This window comes from Canis aureus, chromosome 1, assembly GCF_053574225.1.
Source record: "Canis aureus isolate CA01 chromosome 1, VMU_Caureus_v.1.0, whole genome shotgun sequence".
NCBI lineage: Eukaryota > Metazoa > Chordata > Mammalia > Carnivora > Canidae > Canis > Canis aureus.
This window is the reverse complement of record NC_135611.1, coordinates 117,761,682-117,778,383: the sequence shown is the minus strand read 5'-3', so window position 1 is coordinate 117,778,383 and position 16,702 is coordinate 117,761,682. Positions and strand designations below refer to the sequence as shown.

Genomic DNA, 16,702 nt, shown 5'->3' with positions numbered 1-16,702 from the left:
GGCCTGGCTTTTCCAGTGAAATAAGAGTTGGTTGGAGTAAGATGGCTCGTGAGCCGGAAGGCGCTGGGGGCAGGGAAGGACAGGGAGTCCAGGGCTCGCCACGTTGCCCAGGGAGAAGGAAACACACTGATGGGACAGTGGAAGGGAGTGGGTTTGGAGGATGATGTAGAGGCTACTGGGGATCCCTGGGGCTCTGCAGAGTGGGGCAGCCAGAGACAGATGTGGGAGCCATTGCAGAGGCAGAACGGAGGCCATGGGGGGCTGTGGTGAGGAGGGGGAGAAGCCTGGGGTCCCATCACAGAGGCGCATGCTGAGGAAGGGGTGGGGTGTGCGGAGGTGGGAGGAGTGTCAAGGCAGTCGCCAGCAGCTGGAGAGACGGGTGTGAGGGGGGGACCTGGGACTTCAGCCTCCAGGGTCGGCCCCACCGAAGCTGCAGCAGAGAGTGAGCAAGTGGAACCAAGTGAGACACCCGTGAAGGGGGAGGCAGCGTGCGGGGCTGCTAGAGGTAGGAGAGATCTTGACACCCTGAGGGGAGAAGGCGAGCACGTGGCAGGGAGAGAGCCCAGAGGTGGAGTCTAGGCGAGGGGACTGGCGACAGCACCGCTCCTGGGTGACCGTGGCCCCGTCCAGCACGACCGTAAGCACAGTCACCGTAGGCAAAGGAATGGGAGCTCGGTCCCCCGAGGGACGCTTCCCCCCGAGTACCTAGGATGCACTGGGCTGTGCTCCAGGAGCCCCGAGACACAGGCCTGCACAGATAGCTCCTGAGCCCGAGGACTGCGAGGTCAAAGGGCATCAGGGAAAACCACTCAGGACAGCACCCGGCACCAAACAAAGGCGTCGTCAGTGTAGCTGGTTTATTACTATCACGCGGCACAGGTGTGTATTGAAGCAGTACCCTGGGGAGCCCTCTGGGCACCCCGAGTGCAGACCCGCCTCACAGGAACAGCCAGCGCCCCACCCCTGCCAACACCCCCCCTCCCCACTCTTCAGACCAGGACCTGGCCCAGGGACCGCCCTGACGGGGTGGGCTCTCTGTGGATGGGGAAGGGGAGCGGGGAGGGCCCTCCAAGGTCGGGGCGCCGTGGGCTGCAGGAGCTGACACAGGTGCCAGGGCTCCTGGTCGCTTCGATGTTCCAGTGGCGGCCCAGCGGGTCCCATGCCCCCCACCTCTGCTGCGGGGGATGCAGGGATGGTTCCTCTAATAGTAGAGCTCCTGATCCCACCAGCCTGGGAGAGAGAGAAAGGGGACTCAGTGCTGGGGGGTTGTGGGTCAGGACCTGGGCACCAGGGGCTCAGAGGTATGGATCAATGGAGGCTTGATATGGAGGGTCAAGGGCTCAGAGGTCAAAGGTCAGGGCAGGTATTCTGAGGCCGTTCCAGCCCCCACCCCACCCCAGGTGCCCAGTCTCCACACTCACTCCCTGGGCAACAGCGAACTCCAAGTTTCCGAATCTCATCATAGACGAAGATGAGGAGGCCAAAGGGCATGGGCACCAGCCACCACTGGTACCTGAAGGCACAGGCGAGGTGGCAAGGTGAAGGCTACCCTCGAGTCTGTCCCCGTGCCCGTCCGTCTACTCACAGCTCCCAGCCCCTCACCGAATGGGCATGAAGTTGAAGATGTTGGGCATTCCGGGGCAGTAGCACAGGAAGCAGCCGATGCAGACCTGGAACACGATGGCGATCACCAGGATCCTGTTCCTGCGGGTGGGCAGGGTGGGACAGGCTCAGACTGGCGGGTTTAGGACAAAGACAGGCCACGAGGAGCTGGGGACCAGATGGGAACAGGGTGCTGGGTCAAGGGAGGTCATGAGCAGGGAGATGTTCAGCAGTGGACGTGGGGCCTGTCACACCCCCCATTTGGTGGCCGGGACGGAGGGGCTGGGTGGGGGGCACGTGGCGGGAGCTAGGGGCCAGCTGCAGAGGAGGATCGGTAGTGCCTGGCGGCTGGCACATGCGCACATGGGGGCTGCCGTTGGCTGGCGGCAGTGAGCCCCAGTCAGGAGCTGGAGCCACGGCTGGGGCGGGGGTGGGGGGCAGCTGGGGACACCTGAAGAAGCCCTGCTGGAAGGCAGACAGGCGGCGTGTCTTGCGGATGAGGACGTCAGCGATCTGGCACATCTCGATGCTGATGAAGAACACGGTGTAGCAGGTGTACTGCTGGTACAGGCGCTGCCCGAACGTCTGCGGGCCAGAGGGGGACGAAAGCAGCCTGAGCCCAGACGGAGAGCCTCTGCAGCCAGCCAGGCCCTCGGGGGGCCGGGGGCCACGAACCCCTCACATACGCCATCTGCCAGGCGTGCAGGACCCGGGAATGCGGGGCCTGGAAATCTTGGCCCTGCAGCGATTAGATGTCAGCACCGGGCCTGCTTCCACGCTGAGGAGGGATCTGGCGTTTCCCGCACAGCCACAAGGCACCTGCGGAAAGGGAGTCGGACTCCTAGGGCAGAATTTGCAAAGTCCACCGACTCCAGGGCCCGGGCAGGTGGCAAAAATGAGAGGAGTGGGCCAGAGGGGCCTTTGCCGGGGCGAGGCCCATGCCCCATTTAAAAGGAGCAACCACTATTCAGGCCATTTCCTCAACGTGACGGTTTATAATACCTAATTGTGAGGAACACTCGCTATGCTTCAGGTCCCAAGGGTTCCACATGTATTGTCGCTCTGAATCCCCCCAGTCACCCTGGGAGGAAGACCGGTGGTGCCCAAACCTCAGTATCCCCAGAATCCTCAGAAGGGCCAGCTAAACACAGACTTCCAGGCCCCACCCAGGTGGGGACTGAGGACTTGCACTTCAAACAAGTTCCCAGGTGATGCTGCTGGTCTCAGGACCGCACTGTGAAGGCACCAAAGCAGACAGCATCTCAACTTATAGATGGGGAAACTGAGGCATGGAGAGGCAATGCTACTAGCCCAGGGCCACACAGCTTGTGACGGATAGTGGCAGACCATGAATCTAGGCAGCCTGGCTCCGAGGTCCACATACTTAACTGTGACAGGAAATGTTTAAGGGGAATATCCTGACCAGTCAGAGTAACAGAATCGGGCGGTGGTTCCACCCTGGAGATGATGTGCTACTGCCGGGCAGGGAGGGCACCGTCTGCAGCAGGAGTTTGGAGCTGAGGTGGCGGTGGGAGAGGCTCCAGGATGGGCAGAGAGTCTGGGTATCTGGGATGCTCCGGTTAAGTCACATGTGGACGATGGGGAATGGGGTGGGGCAGGGGCTCACCCACTCCTGGCCGTAGCTGTCCTGCAGATCCTGTAGGTGGTGGTTCTCCCAGTACGGCCGCAGCCCCACACACAGCAACGGGAACCAGCCCTCCTGGGCCATGGCCGTGAAGTAGTCCGTGAAGCCAGCAAATGACTGGATGGCACCTGGGAGAGAGGCAAGGTGACATGGGGAGACAGAGATGGAGACATACACAGGGCCATGGAGAGAGAGAAGGACATGGAAGGACAGGGACACACAGAGAGACCCACAGAGAGAAGGTCAAGGACACAGATAATGACGGACACAGAGAGACACAGAGACAAGGATCCCAAGAGAGATCAATAGGGATGCAAGAGACAAGGCACAGAGAGACAGAGACACACCCAGAGACAGGGCCAGAGACAAAGAAGGGACACGGAGAGCATGGCAGACACGGACTCGGAGAACAGCCACCCAGGATCAAATGCCGACCCCAGGATCCAGAACAAGCCAGGGCCCTGGCCCCAAGGGCGCTCACCGATCTGGAAGTAGGAGTAGGCAGCCAGGGGCTCGTTGACCAATCGGTCTCGCTTTGGGTTCCGTGGGCGCAGGTGCATGATGTCACTCTCTGCCTTCTCATACGCCAGGGACACCGACGGGAACTGGCCAGGGGCGGAGGGAGCCAGGGTTAAACGTTTGCCTGTCCCCTAGGGACTGGGGTGCCCCCTTTCCCCCAGCAGTCCCCTCACTCCCCCCTATGGACAGAGACAGCACTGAGGTCAGGAGGCAGTGACCACACAGGCACACCTGCCCGGACAGCACGGACTGCCACACCCAGCCCACATCTGTGTCCACACCTGACCTGCTGTCCGTCTCCATCAGAACAGCTGCATTTACCTCTCCTACCCCCACCCTCTCCCCCTCCCTCCCTCTCCTTCCTTCTGTTTTTCTGTCCCTATCTCTGGTCTCTTTCTCTGTGACTATCTCTGCTTTTCCGTCCCGTGTCCTGTCTCTCCCTGCCACTATCTCTGCATCTGTCTCCGTGCCCACGTCCTCCCTATCCCCCACCCCACCTGTTTGCCACTGCCCAGTGGCAGCAGAGTGTCCTGGTCAAGAGCAGAGGCTCTGGGGCACCTGACCACCTGGGTTCGAATCCCAGCATGTCATTGATTAAGTTGTGTGACCCGGGACAAGCCACTCACCCTGTCTGTGCCTCAGTTATCTCATCAGCAAGATGGGGATGATAAATAAAGCCCCTCCCACAGAGTGTTTATGAGGACAAAATTCAATAAATTAATTTTTACTTAATTTTTTTACTTAAATTACCACACCTGGCCCAGAGAAGGTACTAGGCGAGTGTGCTGAATAAAAAAGTCAACAGGGCCATGCATCTGGCTGCATTCATGCCTGTGTCTGTGGCTCTTTGTCCGTCTGTCTGTCTGCCTTGGGGCCTGACAGCATTTATCCATCTGAGCCTGCTGAGGGAGGTCTGTCTGTGATCGATACGTGCGTGTGCTAATGCCTCTGTTGGTCTGAGCGTCCTTATCCAAGTCCATCTGTCTATGCCAACCCGAGTGTCCACGTCGGGGCCGGGGACTCACAATGTCGGTGCAGAGCTCTATGAAGAGGATGGTGATGCACCCGAGGGGCAGGGGCACGCTGACGGTGATGTAGATGAGGTAGGGCGTCAGCTCGGGGATGTTCTTGGTCAGCGTGTAGGCGATGGACTTTTTCAGGTTATCAAAGATCAGCCGGCCTGTGGGGGCACAGCAGGCACCTCAGCCTCCTCGCTGTGCACCTCCGGCTGTGCCCACACTGCCGCCCCCAGGCCCCGACCCGGCTCGGACCCTGCTCCACGCCTGTCACGATGGAGGCAAAGTTGTCATCCAGCAGGATCATGTCCGCTGCATTTTTGGCAGCGTCCGAGCCGGCAATGCCCATGGCCACGCCGATGTCGGCCTTCTTCAGGGCTGGGGAGTCGTTCACCCCATCCCCGGTCACGGCCACGATGGCACCCTGCAGGGAGGGGGTGCGGGGGGGTTGCTCGGTGAGAGGCCAGCCCAGGGCCTGCCCGGCCCACTTGCCAGCCTTCCTCAGCAGAGTCGTACCAGTCTCTGGCAGCTCTCCACGATCACCAGCTTCTGCTGGGGACTGGTACGAGCAAACACCATCTCGGGGTGAGTCCGCAGCGCCTCCACCAGCTCGGACGGGTCCATGTCCTTCAGCTGCATGCCATTGATGACGCAGGCGCGGGCATCCCTGGGAAGGGAGGCGGCCGGTGTATCAGCCTGCGGGGCGTGGGAGGAACCGGGGGTCGGGGGGCAGCAGGGGCTTACTTCCTATTAACTTGGTCCACAGGCACCCGGAGGCGGGCGGCGATGTCCTCCACTGTCTCGCTGCCCTCCGAAATGATGCCCACGCTGGCTGCAATGGCCTTGGCCGTGATGGGGTGGTCACCCGTCACCATGATCACCTGTTGGGGAGGGGACCCGCAGCCCCTTGACGCCTTCAGAGCAGCCCACTCTCCCCATCCACCTCACCGGACGTCTACTGATAGACTCGCTCACTTATTCAACCACCGTGTGCTTGGGAAAGGTCAGGGACAAAGCATGGAAACGTCTGTCCTCACGGGGCTGAAACTCTAGGGAGGGAGATGGCCAATGCACAAAACAAAGGGATAGATGACACCGCATGTGAGGAGGGTGGGAAATTAAGCTGAGTAAGGGGAATGGCAAATGCTGGGTGGGAAAGGTTGAGAAGGTGACATCTGAGCAAAGGTCTGAAAGAGGTGAGACAGCTGGTAAAGCTGAGAGGAGAGTGTGTTGCTGGCAACGGGAACAGCTGATGTTAAAGACCCTGAGGTGTGAACGTGCCTGCACTGTTGGAGGAGCAGCGGGAAGGCCAGCATGAGAGGTGAGGGGCTAAGGAACAAGCGTAGAAAGGTAACAGGGCTGGGCTCTTATAGGCCTTAGAGACCATGGGGAGGACAGGGGTGTTGCTTGCCCGGCCTTGGCTCCCCAACTCTTGATTTGTCTTTCAGGAACCATACCCCTCCCCCAGAGCTGAAGCGAGGTCTCTGGCCAAGAATGGGCAAGTAAGCCCAGCCCTGGCCAACCAAGGTATCCCACCCCCCAGCCACGGTGACTGGTTCAGAGAAGAACATGTGATCCAATCCGGGACAATGACAAAAGAGGCCCTCTTCTTTCTGTAGGGTAGCTAAACAGGTGGGATGTAGGTTGGAGTTTCTGGGGGTGGTCAGCTTTCTCCACCAAAATGGAGGGACTGCTTGAGAATAAAAGCCACCAGAGAGAAGAACAGAACCGAGACATGGAGAAAGGCAAATTCCTAATGACAATGAACTCCTAGATCCAGCTATACCTGAGCTGGCGCTACACCTCCCCAGACCTTTTCAGTTTCATGAATCCATGCATTCCTCTTTTGGTTCAAACCACTTTCAGGTAGTTCTCTGTCACCGGGTTCCTCACCCCCAGATACTGTGGTCCTCTGCTCTCACCCCCGCTAGTCCTCTCCCTGGCTGCATACCCGGATGCCCGCCGTGCGGCACTTGAGCACAGCATCAGGGACGGTGGCCCGAGGCGGGTCTATCATGGATACAAGTCCCGCAAAGCACAGGCCACTAGTTGGGAAGTTCATGGCCTCCACATCGAAGGCATAGCCAGGCGGGTAGTCCTTCTCACTCAGGTACAGCTGACAGAAACCTGGTCAGAAAACGGGGAAGTCAGAGAGGAGCCCTGGGCAGACCCTTGCCTCGCAAAGCCAAGTTGCGAGTAAAATAACCAGGCCCCTCACACCAGGCACCTGGGGATGCCTGACCCTGCGCTGAACCCTTCACATGACGTGAGTCTGTCCTCACAACCAACCTGTGAGGCTATTAGCAACCTCGTGCTGCAGACAAGAAAACTGAGGATTAGAGAGGGGGCATTTCTTGCCAGCAGTCCTACAGCAAGTGAGATGAAAGATCCAAAACGGAACCACAGGTCTGTGCCTTCCAGGGTAGCGGCAGGGGCTAAGGAAGTTTAGGAGTCAGGACAAAATGTTCAGGGAGGTCAGAGGTCAGGACAAGACAAGGGGAGTCTTGAGGTGAGTTAGGGACCTGGTAAGGTCAAAGGGTCAAGAGGAGGACATTGCAAGGTGGAAGTAAAAGCGATGGCAGGTCAAGGTTGGGGCAAGAGATGGGAAAACCCAAGGGATGTCAAGTCAGGATAGGGAAGGTCCCGGGGGAGGACAGGTGGGGAAGGGCTGGGTCAAGGTAGACATCGAGGATGGACAGGGGTGAGGCCTGAGACAGGCAGGGAAAGTCAAGGGTGAGTGTGTGCACTGGGCAGGTAGCTACCAGCCAGCGAGGGAAAGGTCGTGGTCAGGGCTGGGCCGGCAGGCCGGGCAGGGTCTGCGCCAGCTCCTCCTCGCCCACCGGTTCACCGCGTACTGTGGGGGCTCACCGAGCACGCGTTCCCCCAGGCCCCCCAGGCTAAGGTAGGCAGTCTGGAAGGCCTCCCGCCATTGCTCGTCCAGCGGCAGCTCCTGGCCCTTGATGAGGATGGAGCTACAGCGCTCCAGCACGCGCTCGGGGGCGCCCTTCATCACCAGCACGTGCCGGGGGTCGCGCGGGTCCTCCAGCGTGTGGATGGACAGCTGCGGGGAGGAGGGGGCGGTGTTAGGGGCGAGGCCAAGGGGGCGGGGCACTGGGAAAAAGGGCGGGGCTGACGGCGCGCGGGGAGGGGGTGCCGGCGTGGCCGGGGTCGGGGGGTGGCTCGCGAGCTGGGCAGGTCCCCGGTAGAGGCTGAGGGTTAGGGGCGCGGTGAGGAGCCTGGGCGCTGGAATGGATAGAATTAGGGTCGCAGTTGGGCTGGGACTGGGGCTGGATTGCGGGCTGCCCCCAGGGAAGGCCTAAGAGGTGGCGGGAGGGACCCTCCAGGGAGGGACTGTGGGCGTGGCCTGACCGCAGGAGCGCGGTGGGCGGGGCGGGGCGGGGCGTGGGAGGGGTTTGCCGAAGGAGGGGGCGGGAGTGAGAGAGAAGCCCCGCGGTTGGCCAGCCCTGGGTGGGGTGCGCCCTGAGGTGGGCGGGCCCTCCCCGTGGGCGGGGCCGGGCGCGGCGGGCGCTCACCTGGAACTTGTTGGTGGAGTTGAAGGGGATCTCGCAGACTTTGGGGAAGCGCTCGCGGTAGCCCATGGCGTTGCCGAGGGTCAGCTCCGAGAACTTGAGCAGCGCCGTCTCGGACGCGTCCCCGATCACGATGCGCTGGGAGCGGGGGCGGGTGTCAGGGGCGGGCCCGGCTGCACCAGGCTCCCGGGATCCCCCGGGGTCCCCCGGGCTCTCACCTTGGGCACCGGCACAGCGTCCTGGCCCGACTTGAAGGCCGCCCGGTTGCAGAGGGTGAGCACGCGGCATAGCGCCCGCCAGGTCTCCGAGGACTGGTCAAACGTCTGCCCTGGAGGCCAGGCGTCCAGGCTGGGGCCGCGAGGGGGCTCCGCGCGGCCCTCAGCCCCGGAGCAGCTCTCTCCCACACCGGAACCGAGCCCCTCCCTCTAGATTCAGGACAGGGTCCCCTCCGAGACCGGGGTGGGACCCAAACCTCTCCTCGTGCCCGGGCGGACCCTCCTCTCCAGACCCAGTATTGAGTTTCCTAGGATACCCCACACCCAGCCGCTGCTCAGTCCTACAACTTCACACACCATCTCTGGGTTGGGGAAGGAGCCACCTACCAGATCCTGCCCCAGCCCCGTGTCCTCCCCCCCCACACCTGACTGGTCTTCCGTGGTGTCAGCCGTGTGGATGTGGTTGTCGAACCAGAGATGGGACACAGTCATGCGGTTCTGAGTCAAGGTCCCTGTCTTGTCTGAGCAGATCACTGACGTGGAGCCCAGTGTCTCCACGGCTTCCAGGTTCTTGACTACACAGTTCTTGCTGGCCAGCCGCTTGGCCGTCAGGGACAAGCAGACCTGCCCGAAGGGGTGAGAAGCGTGGGTAAGGGGCCCAATCCTTGCTTCTAGTCCTCCTTCCCTTCTCTCACAGCGCGGGGAGTCTTTGCCCCAGCCACGGTGCTGCGTGCACAGCATTCCTCCTCCAAAGCCCAGCTCTTCTTGCCTCAATGTTTCCAGTCTGTGCTTTCCACTTGGGATGCCTCCCCAGTCTGCCCAGACAAAGGGAGCTAGGTCCCTCATTACGCGGCCCGAGCTGAGGTTCTCTAAGTTCTCCTATCAACACGACCAAACGGAGAAAACAAAAATGCTCTGAGCCGCCTCTGGAGCTGGTCTTCACTGGGTGCTGACTGCTGAGGGCTGCCCACACTGGACCTCAGCCGCCTTGGGCCAAGGGTGCTGCCTGTCTACCTGGGAGTCCTCGGTGTCCAGTATAGGGTGTGGCCCAGAGTAGCCTTGGGGAGTGTTTGCTGAACGGATGGATAGCTGGAGAGGTGGGGGGTTGGGAGGATGGCTGATGGGAAAGCGTGTGTGGGGTGGGTGTGGACAGCCAGAGATGATGGAGGCATCCTGGGTGAATGGACGGACAGATGGACAAGCTTCTTAGCTCTCTGCACTTCTGTCCCCCCCACTCACCGTGACAGTGGCCAGCAGCCCCTCGGGCACATAGGCTACCACGATGGCCATGAAGAAGACCATGGCCCGCAGGAAGGTGTAACCAATGCACATGGCCACCACAAAAAACGTGGCGCCGAAGAGGATGGCCAGGCCTGCGATGATGTCCACAAAATGTTCGATTTCAATAGCGATGGGGGTCTTCTCATTCTCTACTCCCGAAGCCAGCGACGCAATGCGCCCGATGATGGTGCGGTCACCCGTGTTCACCACCAGGCCTTGTGCTGTGCCTGCAGGGGGGCCAGAGGGCGCGTCAGGGCCAGGTGGGCAGCGGCAGGGGGTGTGCACGCGGTGTGAACTGAAGCAGTGCTGGGAGATGGGGGCAGTGTGCCCTGAGAGCGGGCAGTCACGGGAGGCGGGGAGGCAGTGTGGAGGCGGCGTGCTTGTGGGCGGGGGCGGGCAGGGGTCTCACAGACCCTCAAGGCACATGGTGGAGAAGAAGGCGATGTTGCGCGTCTCCAGGGGGCTCTCGTGTGTACACTCGGGCGAGCGGGTCTGCGGCTCGGACTCTCCGGTCAGCGAGGAGTTGTCCACCTTGCAGCCCTGGGCCTGGAGGATCCTGATGTCGGCTGGCACTCGGTCCCCGCCTTTCATCTCCACCAGGTCGCCCACCACCAGCTGGTCTGCGTTGATCTGGAACTTGTCCCCATCTCGGATCACAGTTGCTTGCTGTGGGGCAGGGGCACAGGGTTGAGGTCAGGGGGACCGGGGGCAGAGGTGGAGGTCACTGAGTGCAGGGAGACACTGGGGGGAGCCAAGGGGGAGCGTTGAGAACCTATGGGGCCAGCCGGGGCCACAGGTGAAGAGCAGGTTGGGCCCTGGGGGGGGCACACACATACCAGGAGCCTCCCTTTGGCCGCCCCGCACCCCGGGCGCAGACCGCCAGGACCTGACGTGGTCGGGCTGCAGGACCCACCTGGGGCACCAGGTTCTTGAAGCTGGCGATGATGTTGGTGCTCTTAAATTCCTGGTAGTAGCCAAAGCAGCCGGTGACCACGACCACGGCGATGAGGGCCAGTGCCAGGTACAGCTGGGTGGGGGCGGGAGGGGGCCAGGTTAATGAGAAGGGGACGGAAGCTCCCTGCCCCATCCCGATGCTCCTGGGGTCACCCCCGTGGTTTTCCCTGCTCTACTAGAAAGCCACATGCACTGTTCCCTGTGGCCCTATATCCCATATTCTCTGGGTCCTGGATCCTACAGTCCCCGTGGTCCCGAGTCCTATGACTTGTGCCCATGGCCCCGCGCACGGTTTCCTGTGTCTGCATCTTGCACTCCACGTGTCCACTGTCCTTTGTCTCCTCATGTTCCCATGCCCTGTATTCCTGATGTTCCAAGTTTCATATTCTGTGTTTTTGTAATCTATCTGCCACCCTCTGGGTGCCCTATGCTCAAAAGTGTGCCCGCGTGTCCCCATTTCCATGTTTCTGTGCTGTCGATCTTATGCTTCATATTCCGTGGACTCCACGATCATGTTCCAAAGTCCAAGTCCCTATGCCCAGGGTCTCTCCATATCTCAGTACCTCTAGGTCCCCACCCTGTGTCACATGTCCTATGACTTTCAAAGCCCCATCCAATGCCACATGTTCCCAAGTCCCCGTGTCCCTCATTCTGACCTCCTGTCCCACATCTCAATATCCTCTGTCTCTGCCTCTGTGCATCCTTGTCTGTTTTCTGTCTCTCCAGGTTCTGTGTCTTGAGTCTTGTGTCCCCTTTGTCCCTATGCCCTTGTGTCCCGTTGTCTGAGTCCCATGTCCCCTGTGCCCTTGGTCTGTCCCACGTCCTCTGTTTCCCAGTCTCATATCTTAAGGATTGCATTTCTCTCTTTGCATCCCCACCTGTGTCCCTCATATCTGAGACACATTCTCCGTGTCCCCCATGATCTGTGCCATAGGGTCTGCATCCCCCCTGTGACCCACATCTCCATCTCCCCACCCTGTGTCCCTCGCGTCCTGGGTCCATGCTCAGTGTCCTCTATCCTCCAGGTCCCCGTGACCCATATCTCCCACTCACATTGTCGTCGGTGGTGAGGTCACCCTCACTGGCCTGGATGGCAAAGGCAATGAGGCAGATGGCAGCAGCCACCCACATGAGGCACTGCAGACCACCTGCCAGCTGCCGGGCGAACTTGACATACTCGGGGGTACCACGCGGCGGCCTCAGGGCGTTGGGCCCGTCCCGCAGCAGCAGGTCTGCGGCCAGGCTGGCAGACAGGCCCTGGGGACAGGGCGGGTGGTCACGGTGGCCGCTAAGGGCTTTTCTCCCACTACACGCTCTCTGTGTCCTTCCCCCATCTCCCTCTGCTGTCCGTCTTGTTCCTCCTCGGTTCCGTGTCCATCCTGGCCCCTGCCCTGCCCCCTGCCCTGTCCCCTGTCCTCCAATGTGTCTCTCTCATCTTTCTGCCCAGCTCTCTCTCCCCCTCTTGTCTGCTCTGTTTCTCTCTCTTACCTGTCTCCTTGTCTCTCTCTCTCTGCTTCTCTTGCTCCATCTCTCCCCCCACCCGCCCTGTCCCCTTCTCTCTAATGCATTTCTCCCCCGGCTTCATGCACCCCTCCCTCGGCGCCCAGCTCACCTTTGTCGCACTGGTCTGGTATTTCTGTTCCAGCTCCGCCACCGACAGCTGGTGGTCGTTCTGTGGGGGGCACAGGACACTCGCTGTCCAGCTCTCACAGGCCCCTACCGCCCCCCGCCCGGCTCCCCCAGCCCCATGCTCACGATCTCCATCTCCTTCTTCATGTTCTCCAGTTTCTCCTTCTTCTTGCCTCCTCCCTTGCCCGCCTTCTTCTTGCTCATCTTGGCTGCCATGTCCCCCCCAGGGCCAGGACCCAGCTCTACCGAGTACATCTCGTAATTCTCCTGCGGATGGAAGGAGGGGGAGGTATCAGACCCCACTGGAACTCCCGCCTCCGGCCTCCATCCCCCCGACCCCAGATTCTGGGCCCCACTCACTGCCTTCCCCATGGTGCCCGGTGCCGCCACCCCCCTTCGCCGAGACAGAGCCTGGGGTCTGGACCAGCCCTGATATACCCAGGGAGGGAGGAGGCGGAGCAAGCCTGGCCCCACGACAGCTGATTGTGGGGCTCCTTGGAGTGACCTCTAGGCCTAAGCAGCTCAGGCATTACCTGCGGGGCTGTCCCAACCTGTCCAGACCCATGTCCACCTGCCACTGAGACCAGGGGACCACTGAGTATGTCCGTAGTAACATACTACGTAGTAGTACTACGTAGTAACAACAAGAATAGCAAACATGTGGTGCTCACTATGTGGCAAGCACGGGGTTGGGGGCTTTCCCGTATTAACCAATGTAACCTCCCAACAACCCTCTGAGGCGAGTACTATTCTTACCTCCCCCTACCGTAGAGATGGGGAGACTGAGGCACGGGGAGGCCAAGTCACTCGCCTGTTGTCCCCGCGCTAGGACGTGAATGAGTCGGGACTCAGATCCAGGTGTCTGGGCTGCAGTGTCTCCTCCAGGCCACACTGCCCGTGCCCGAGTCCTGCAGGGGGCCGGTGCTCATGTGGTGGCGGTAATGGCTGTTGTTTAGGGAGGACCTCCTGTGTGTCCCACGCCCGCCCAGTGAGCTTTGCGTGAATGTTTTGTTAGCTCCTCACAACAGCCCTTTAGAAAGTTGTGTTCTCTTATTAGCCCCCGTTGTACAGATGAGGAAACCGAGGCACAGAGCAACCAAAGACCGCGATGACTAAGTGTCAGGGACAGATTCCAGCCCAGCTCTGACCCCGGGGCCTGGGTGTCCTGTGGGACCACTGACAAAAGAACTCGGACCTCTCAGCTGCCGTGGCGAGTGTGCACCAGGCACTGCACACCTGTCACCTCAGGGGTCCCCGCCACGAACCCGTGCAGGCGGCACTGTCATTCCTGTTGTGCGCAGGGGGGCGCTGAGACTTGGAGGGGTGCAGGGCGGGTCCCAGAGGTCCTGCACACTTCCACTGGAGCCATCACAGCTAGCTTTCCTGTCTCCACCCCCCCCCGCCCGGAGAGGGACACCAAGGTGCAAAGTGGGGAGAAGATGTGTCTGAGGCTCCTGGCCCGATCTTGATCTTGGTGCCAGGTTTGAGGTACCCCAGGTGAGGACCCCTGTGGGGCACAGTGAGGGGCCGGGCTGCTGGAATGGCAGGTTCGTGATATCTCATGCCTGGGCTCCACAGGGTGGACGAGTCTGATAAGATAATTGCCGTGGCGACGTCCTTCTCTCCTGGGGCAGGTCACCTGGGAAAGGCTAAGCTATGGAGCAGCCCAGCTTCCCCCCAACAGCCACCCAGCTGGTCAGCCCCAGCCTGCTACAGGAGACCCCCAGAGAGGAGGCAGGCAGGGTGAAGTCGGCCTGCACTGGGGGCTCCCTGTCTCTGAGCCACACACGTGAAACACCTGTGTCACGTCGCACTCCCCTGCGTACCACCTTCCAGGGGCATCCCTTCTCACCCAGAATAAACTCCCAAATCATTCCTGCCACCCCTAGCCCCGGCTCAGCTTCTACCGCAGTTCCACTGCCACTGGCCTTCTTGCTGTGCTTCCTACAGGCCAAGGTCATTCCCGCCCCAGGGCCTTTGCACTTGCAGTTCCTTCTGCCTCGTGCTCTCTTCTTTAGGTACCTGCATGGCTCTTTGTCGCCGTGAGGTCTCAGTTCAAATGTCGTCTCTTGGGAGTCCTCACTTCTAATATTGTACCCCCATCAGGCCCCATCCGCTTTACCCTGCTTTACGCACACCCCTTGTCCCAACCTGACATTGTGTCTTATTTTCAGCCTTGTCACACTGGAAGGAAGACCGGGACCAGGTTTGCTGCTGTATGCACAGCACCCAGGCCAGTGCCCTAGACACACAGTGGGTGGTCGGTAGACGCTGTTGGATGTGGAATATTCACTGACACACCTGGAGCCCTGGGCAGGCCCTCGGGAAGTCCCGTCGGTGGGAGCTCCTCGGGTGTCTCTTGCTCTCTCTCGCTCTTCCATGCTGCCCGCTAGCCCTCCAGCCCCGAAAGCATCCGGAGCCTGGAGCAAAGATGAGGCTGTGTCTGCACAGATCCGGGAACTCCACAACCTAAGTCACAGCGCAGAGACTGAGGCACCATCGTGGGCAGCGGATGGCGGACCCCGCATAGGTGCAGACCTCTGTCAAAATCAGGGACTGTCCTTCTCGAGTCTCTGCCTCATTTGTTGTCCCCCCCACCTTTTTTCTCATTTCTTAGTTGTATTATGTTAATTTTCCGTGATTTCTTTTCAATATTTCAGACTCACAAGTTCTAGGGGTAGTAAAATGAATACCTGCCTAAGCTTTAGCTAAATTTAATGATTTGGCCAATTTATGGCCTCTAGACAGATGATAGGTGAGAGAGAGAGAATAGATTTTTTTTTTTTTTAAGCTCAGGCTGACCCACTTGCGAGTGAGTTGGAGGCAGGATGCTTGCTTGTCCGTGAATACACAGGCACGTGTCTCCCATGAACAAGGAGGCCCGGTGGCCCAGTGGTCACAGTCAGGACTTTTGCACTGATACAACATCATGAACTAATCTGGAGAATTTATTTGAACTTCCCGTCCTTTCCTCCGTCCGGGATCACACTTTGCACTTGCTTGTCATGTCTCCTTGGTCTCCTCCAATCTGTGGCGTATCTTTACTCTTTCCTGGTCTTTCACGACCTTGACATTTTGGAAAAGTAACAGTTGCTGCGTTCTAGAACTCCCCTTAGCTTGGCTTGGCTGCGGGCTCCTCATGGTCACATTCCGGTCGTGTGTGCTTTTGGCAGGAGCGCCGCAGGGATGTGCACCCTTCTCGGAGGTTCCAGCAGGTGCGGGCCCCACTTTTGAGGCTTTAGGCGGTATGGGGCAGGCCAGGTATTGGGAGGATGTCCAGAGGGTTCAGGAATGACCGGAGGGCTATTCTATGATCTCTTTCTTTTCTATTCGAAACACTGTCACGGTCACAGGGGGCACTGAGTCATGGGAGCACAGCCGCAGCCTGAGCCCCCTCACCCCCACTCCACCGCCCAGCCGGTCCCTTTAAGAGGCTGCTGGCCCAGCCCCGTAGCCTTGTCCATTCCAACTGCTCAGTGCCCAGCAGGCTGACACCTAAGTACTTTCAGTGACCCCCCTGAGTGTCACCCTGGCTCTGTGTCTTTTGGGAGTCTTTGCTTGTGCACGCATTTATTTATTTGTTTGTTTGTTTGTTTTTAAAGATTTTATTTATTTATTCATGAGAGACACAGATAGAGAGGCAGAGGGAGAAGCAGGGTCCTCGCAGGGAGCCCCAGGGGGACTCGATCCCAGGCCCCTGGAATCACGCCCTGAGCCAAAGGCAGATGTTCAACCACTGAGCCACCCAGGAGTCCCTCCCTTGTGCATTTATTCTTTCATGGTGTATCCAAATGACCCTAACTCTGTCTCAGGGGTGGATGCAGGCTGTGGCTCACAGGCAGGATCTAGATAAAACAGGAGGCACACGGTTGGCACCCCAGTCTCAGGCCAATGGGCACCTCCTGGCACAGCTTGTGGGCAAAGACATCTCACAAGAATATTGTGCAATACTATCTATTTAACACAGTAGAGCAAGATTTCTCTGAGCCTGGGCCACACAGATCGTTGGAGGCTTTTTTTGAAAATTAATGGTCAGGGGGCACCTGGGCGGCTCAGTAGGTTCAGCGTCTGCCTTCGGCTCAGGTCCTGATCTCAGGGTCCTGGGGTCCCACCAGCATTGGCTCCCTGATCCGTGGGGAGCCTGCTTCTCCCTCTCCCTCAGCTCCACCCACCCCCCAGCCTTGCTTGTGCTCTTTTGCACTCTCTCTCAAAAGAATAAATAAAATCTTAAAAAGGAAAAAAAAATAAAATTAATGGTCAAATTTAATTTTTTTTTTCCTGAGAGAGGGCAGACCACAGACTTTTAAATGG

The 16,702-nt window shown here is 59.6% G+C and overlaps 1 protein-coding gene across 3 annotated transcripts; it reads right to left on the bottom strand.

Moving 5' to 3' along the window:
- Positions 1–840: 840 nt before the first annotated feature.
- Positions 841–13,299, bottom strand: ATP4A (ATPase H+/K+ transporting subunit alpha). Of its 3 annotated transcripts, none has more exons than XM_077854714.1 (22): positions 13,148–13,299; positions 12,518–12,658; positions 12,375–12,434; positions 11,816–12,019; positions 10,722–10,835; positions 10,222–10,474; positions 9,767–10,035; positions 8,953–9,151; positions 8,531–8,640; positions 8,316–8,450; positions 7,651–7,843; positions 6,734–6,909; positions 5,527–5,663; positions 5,299–5,449; positions 5,038–5,206; positions 4,792–4,946; positions 3,729–3,852; positions 3,230–3,375; positions 2,054–2,187; positions 1,603–1,704; positions 1,422–1,513; positions 841–1,230 (listed from the first exon to the last, which is right to left on the bottom strand). In XM_077854714.1, exons 2-22 carry the CDS (start codon positions 12,644–12,646, stop codon positions 1,202–1,204), a joined length of 3,081 nt encoding a protein of 1,026 aa, XP_077710840.1. In that variant the 5' UTR covers positions 12,647–12,658; positions 13,148–13,299; the 3' UTR covers positions 841–1,201. The 3 variants fall into 3 exon arrangements, with proteins under 3 accessions (XP_077710840.1, XP_077710827.1, XP_077710835.1); XM_077854701.1 differs by lacking the exon at positions 13,148–13,299 and adding an exon at positions 12,752–12,795; XM_077854709.1 differs by lacking the exon at positions 13,148–13,299 and adding an exon at positions 12,752–12,785 and having other exon boundaries at positions 12,518–12,655.
- Positions 13,300–16,702: the final 3,403 nt, after the last annotated feature.

Coding starts and splice junctions, on each gene's coding strand:
- ATP4A (XM_077854701.1), bottom strand. Junction 7,844..8,315: donor ACTCCACCAACAAGTTCCAG/GTGAGCGCCCGC, acceptor TCCTCCCCGCAG/CTGTCCATCCACACGCTGGA. Junction 5,664..6,733: donor GCCGCACGGCGGGCATCCGG/GTATGCAGCCAG, acceptor CCTCCCCAACAG/GTGATCATGGTGACGGGTGA.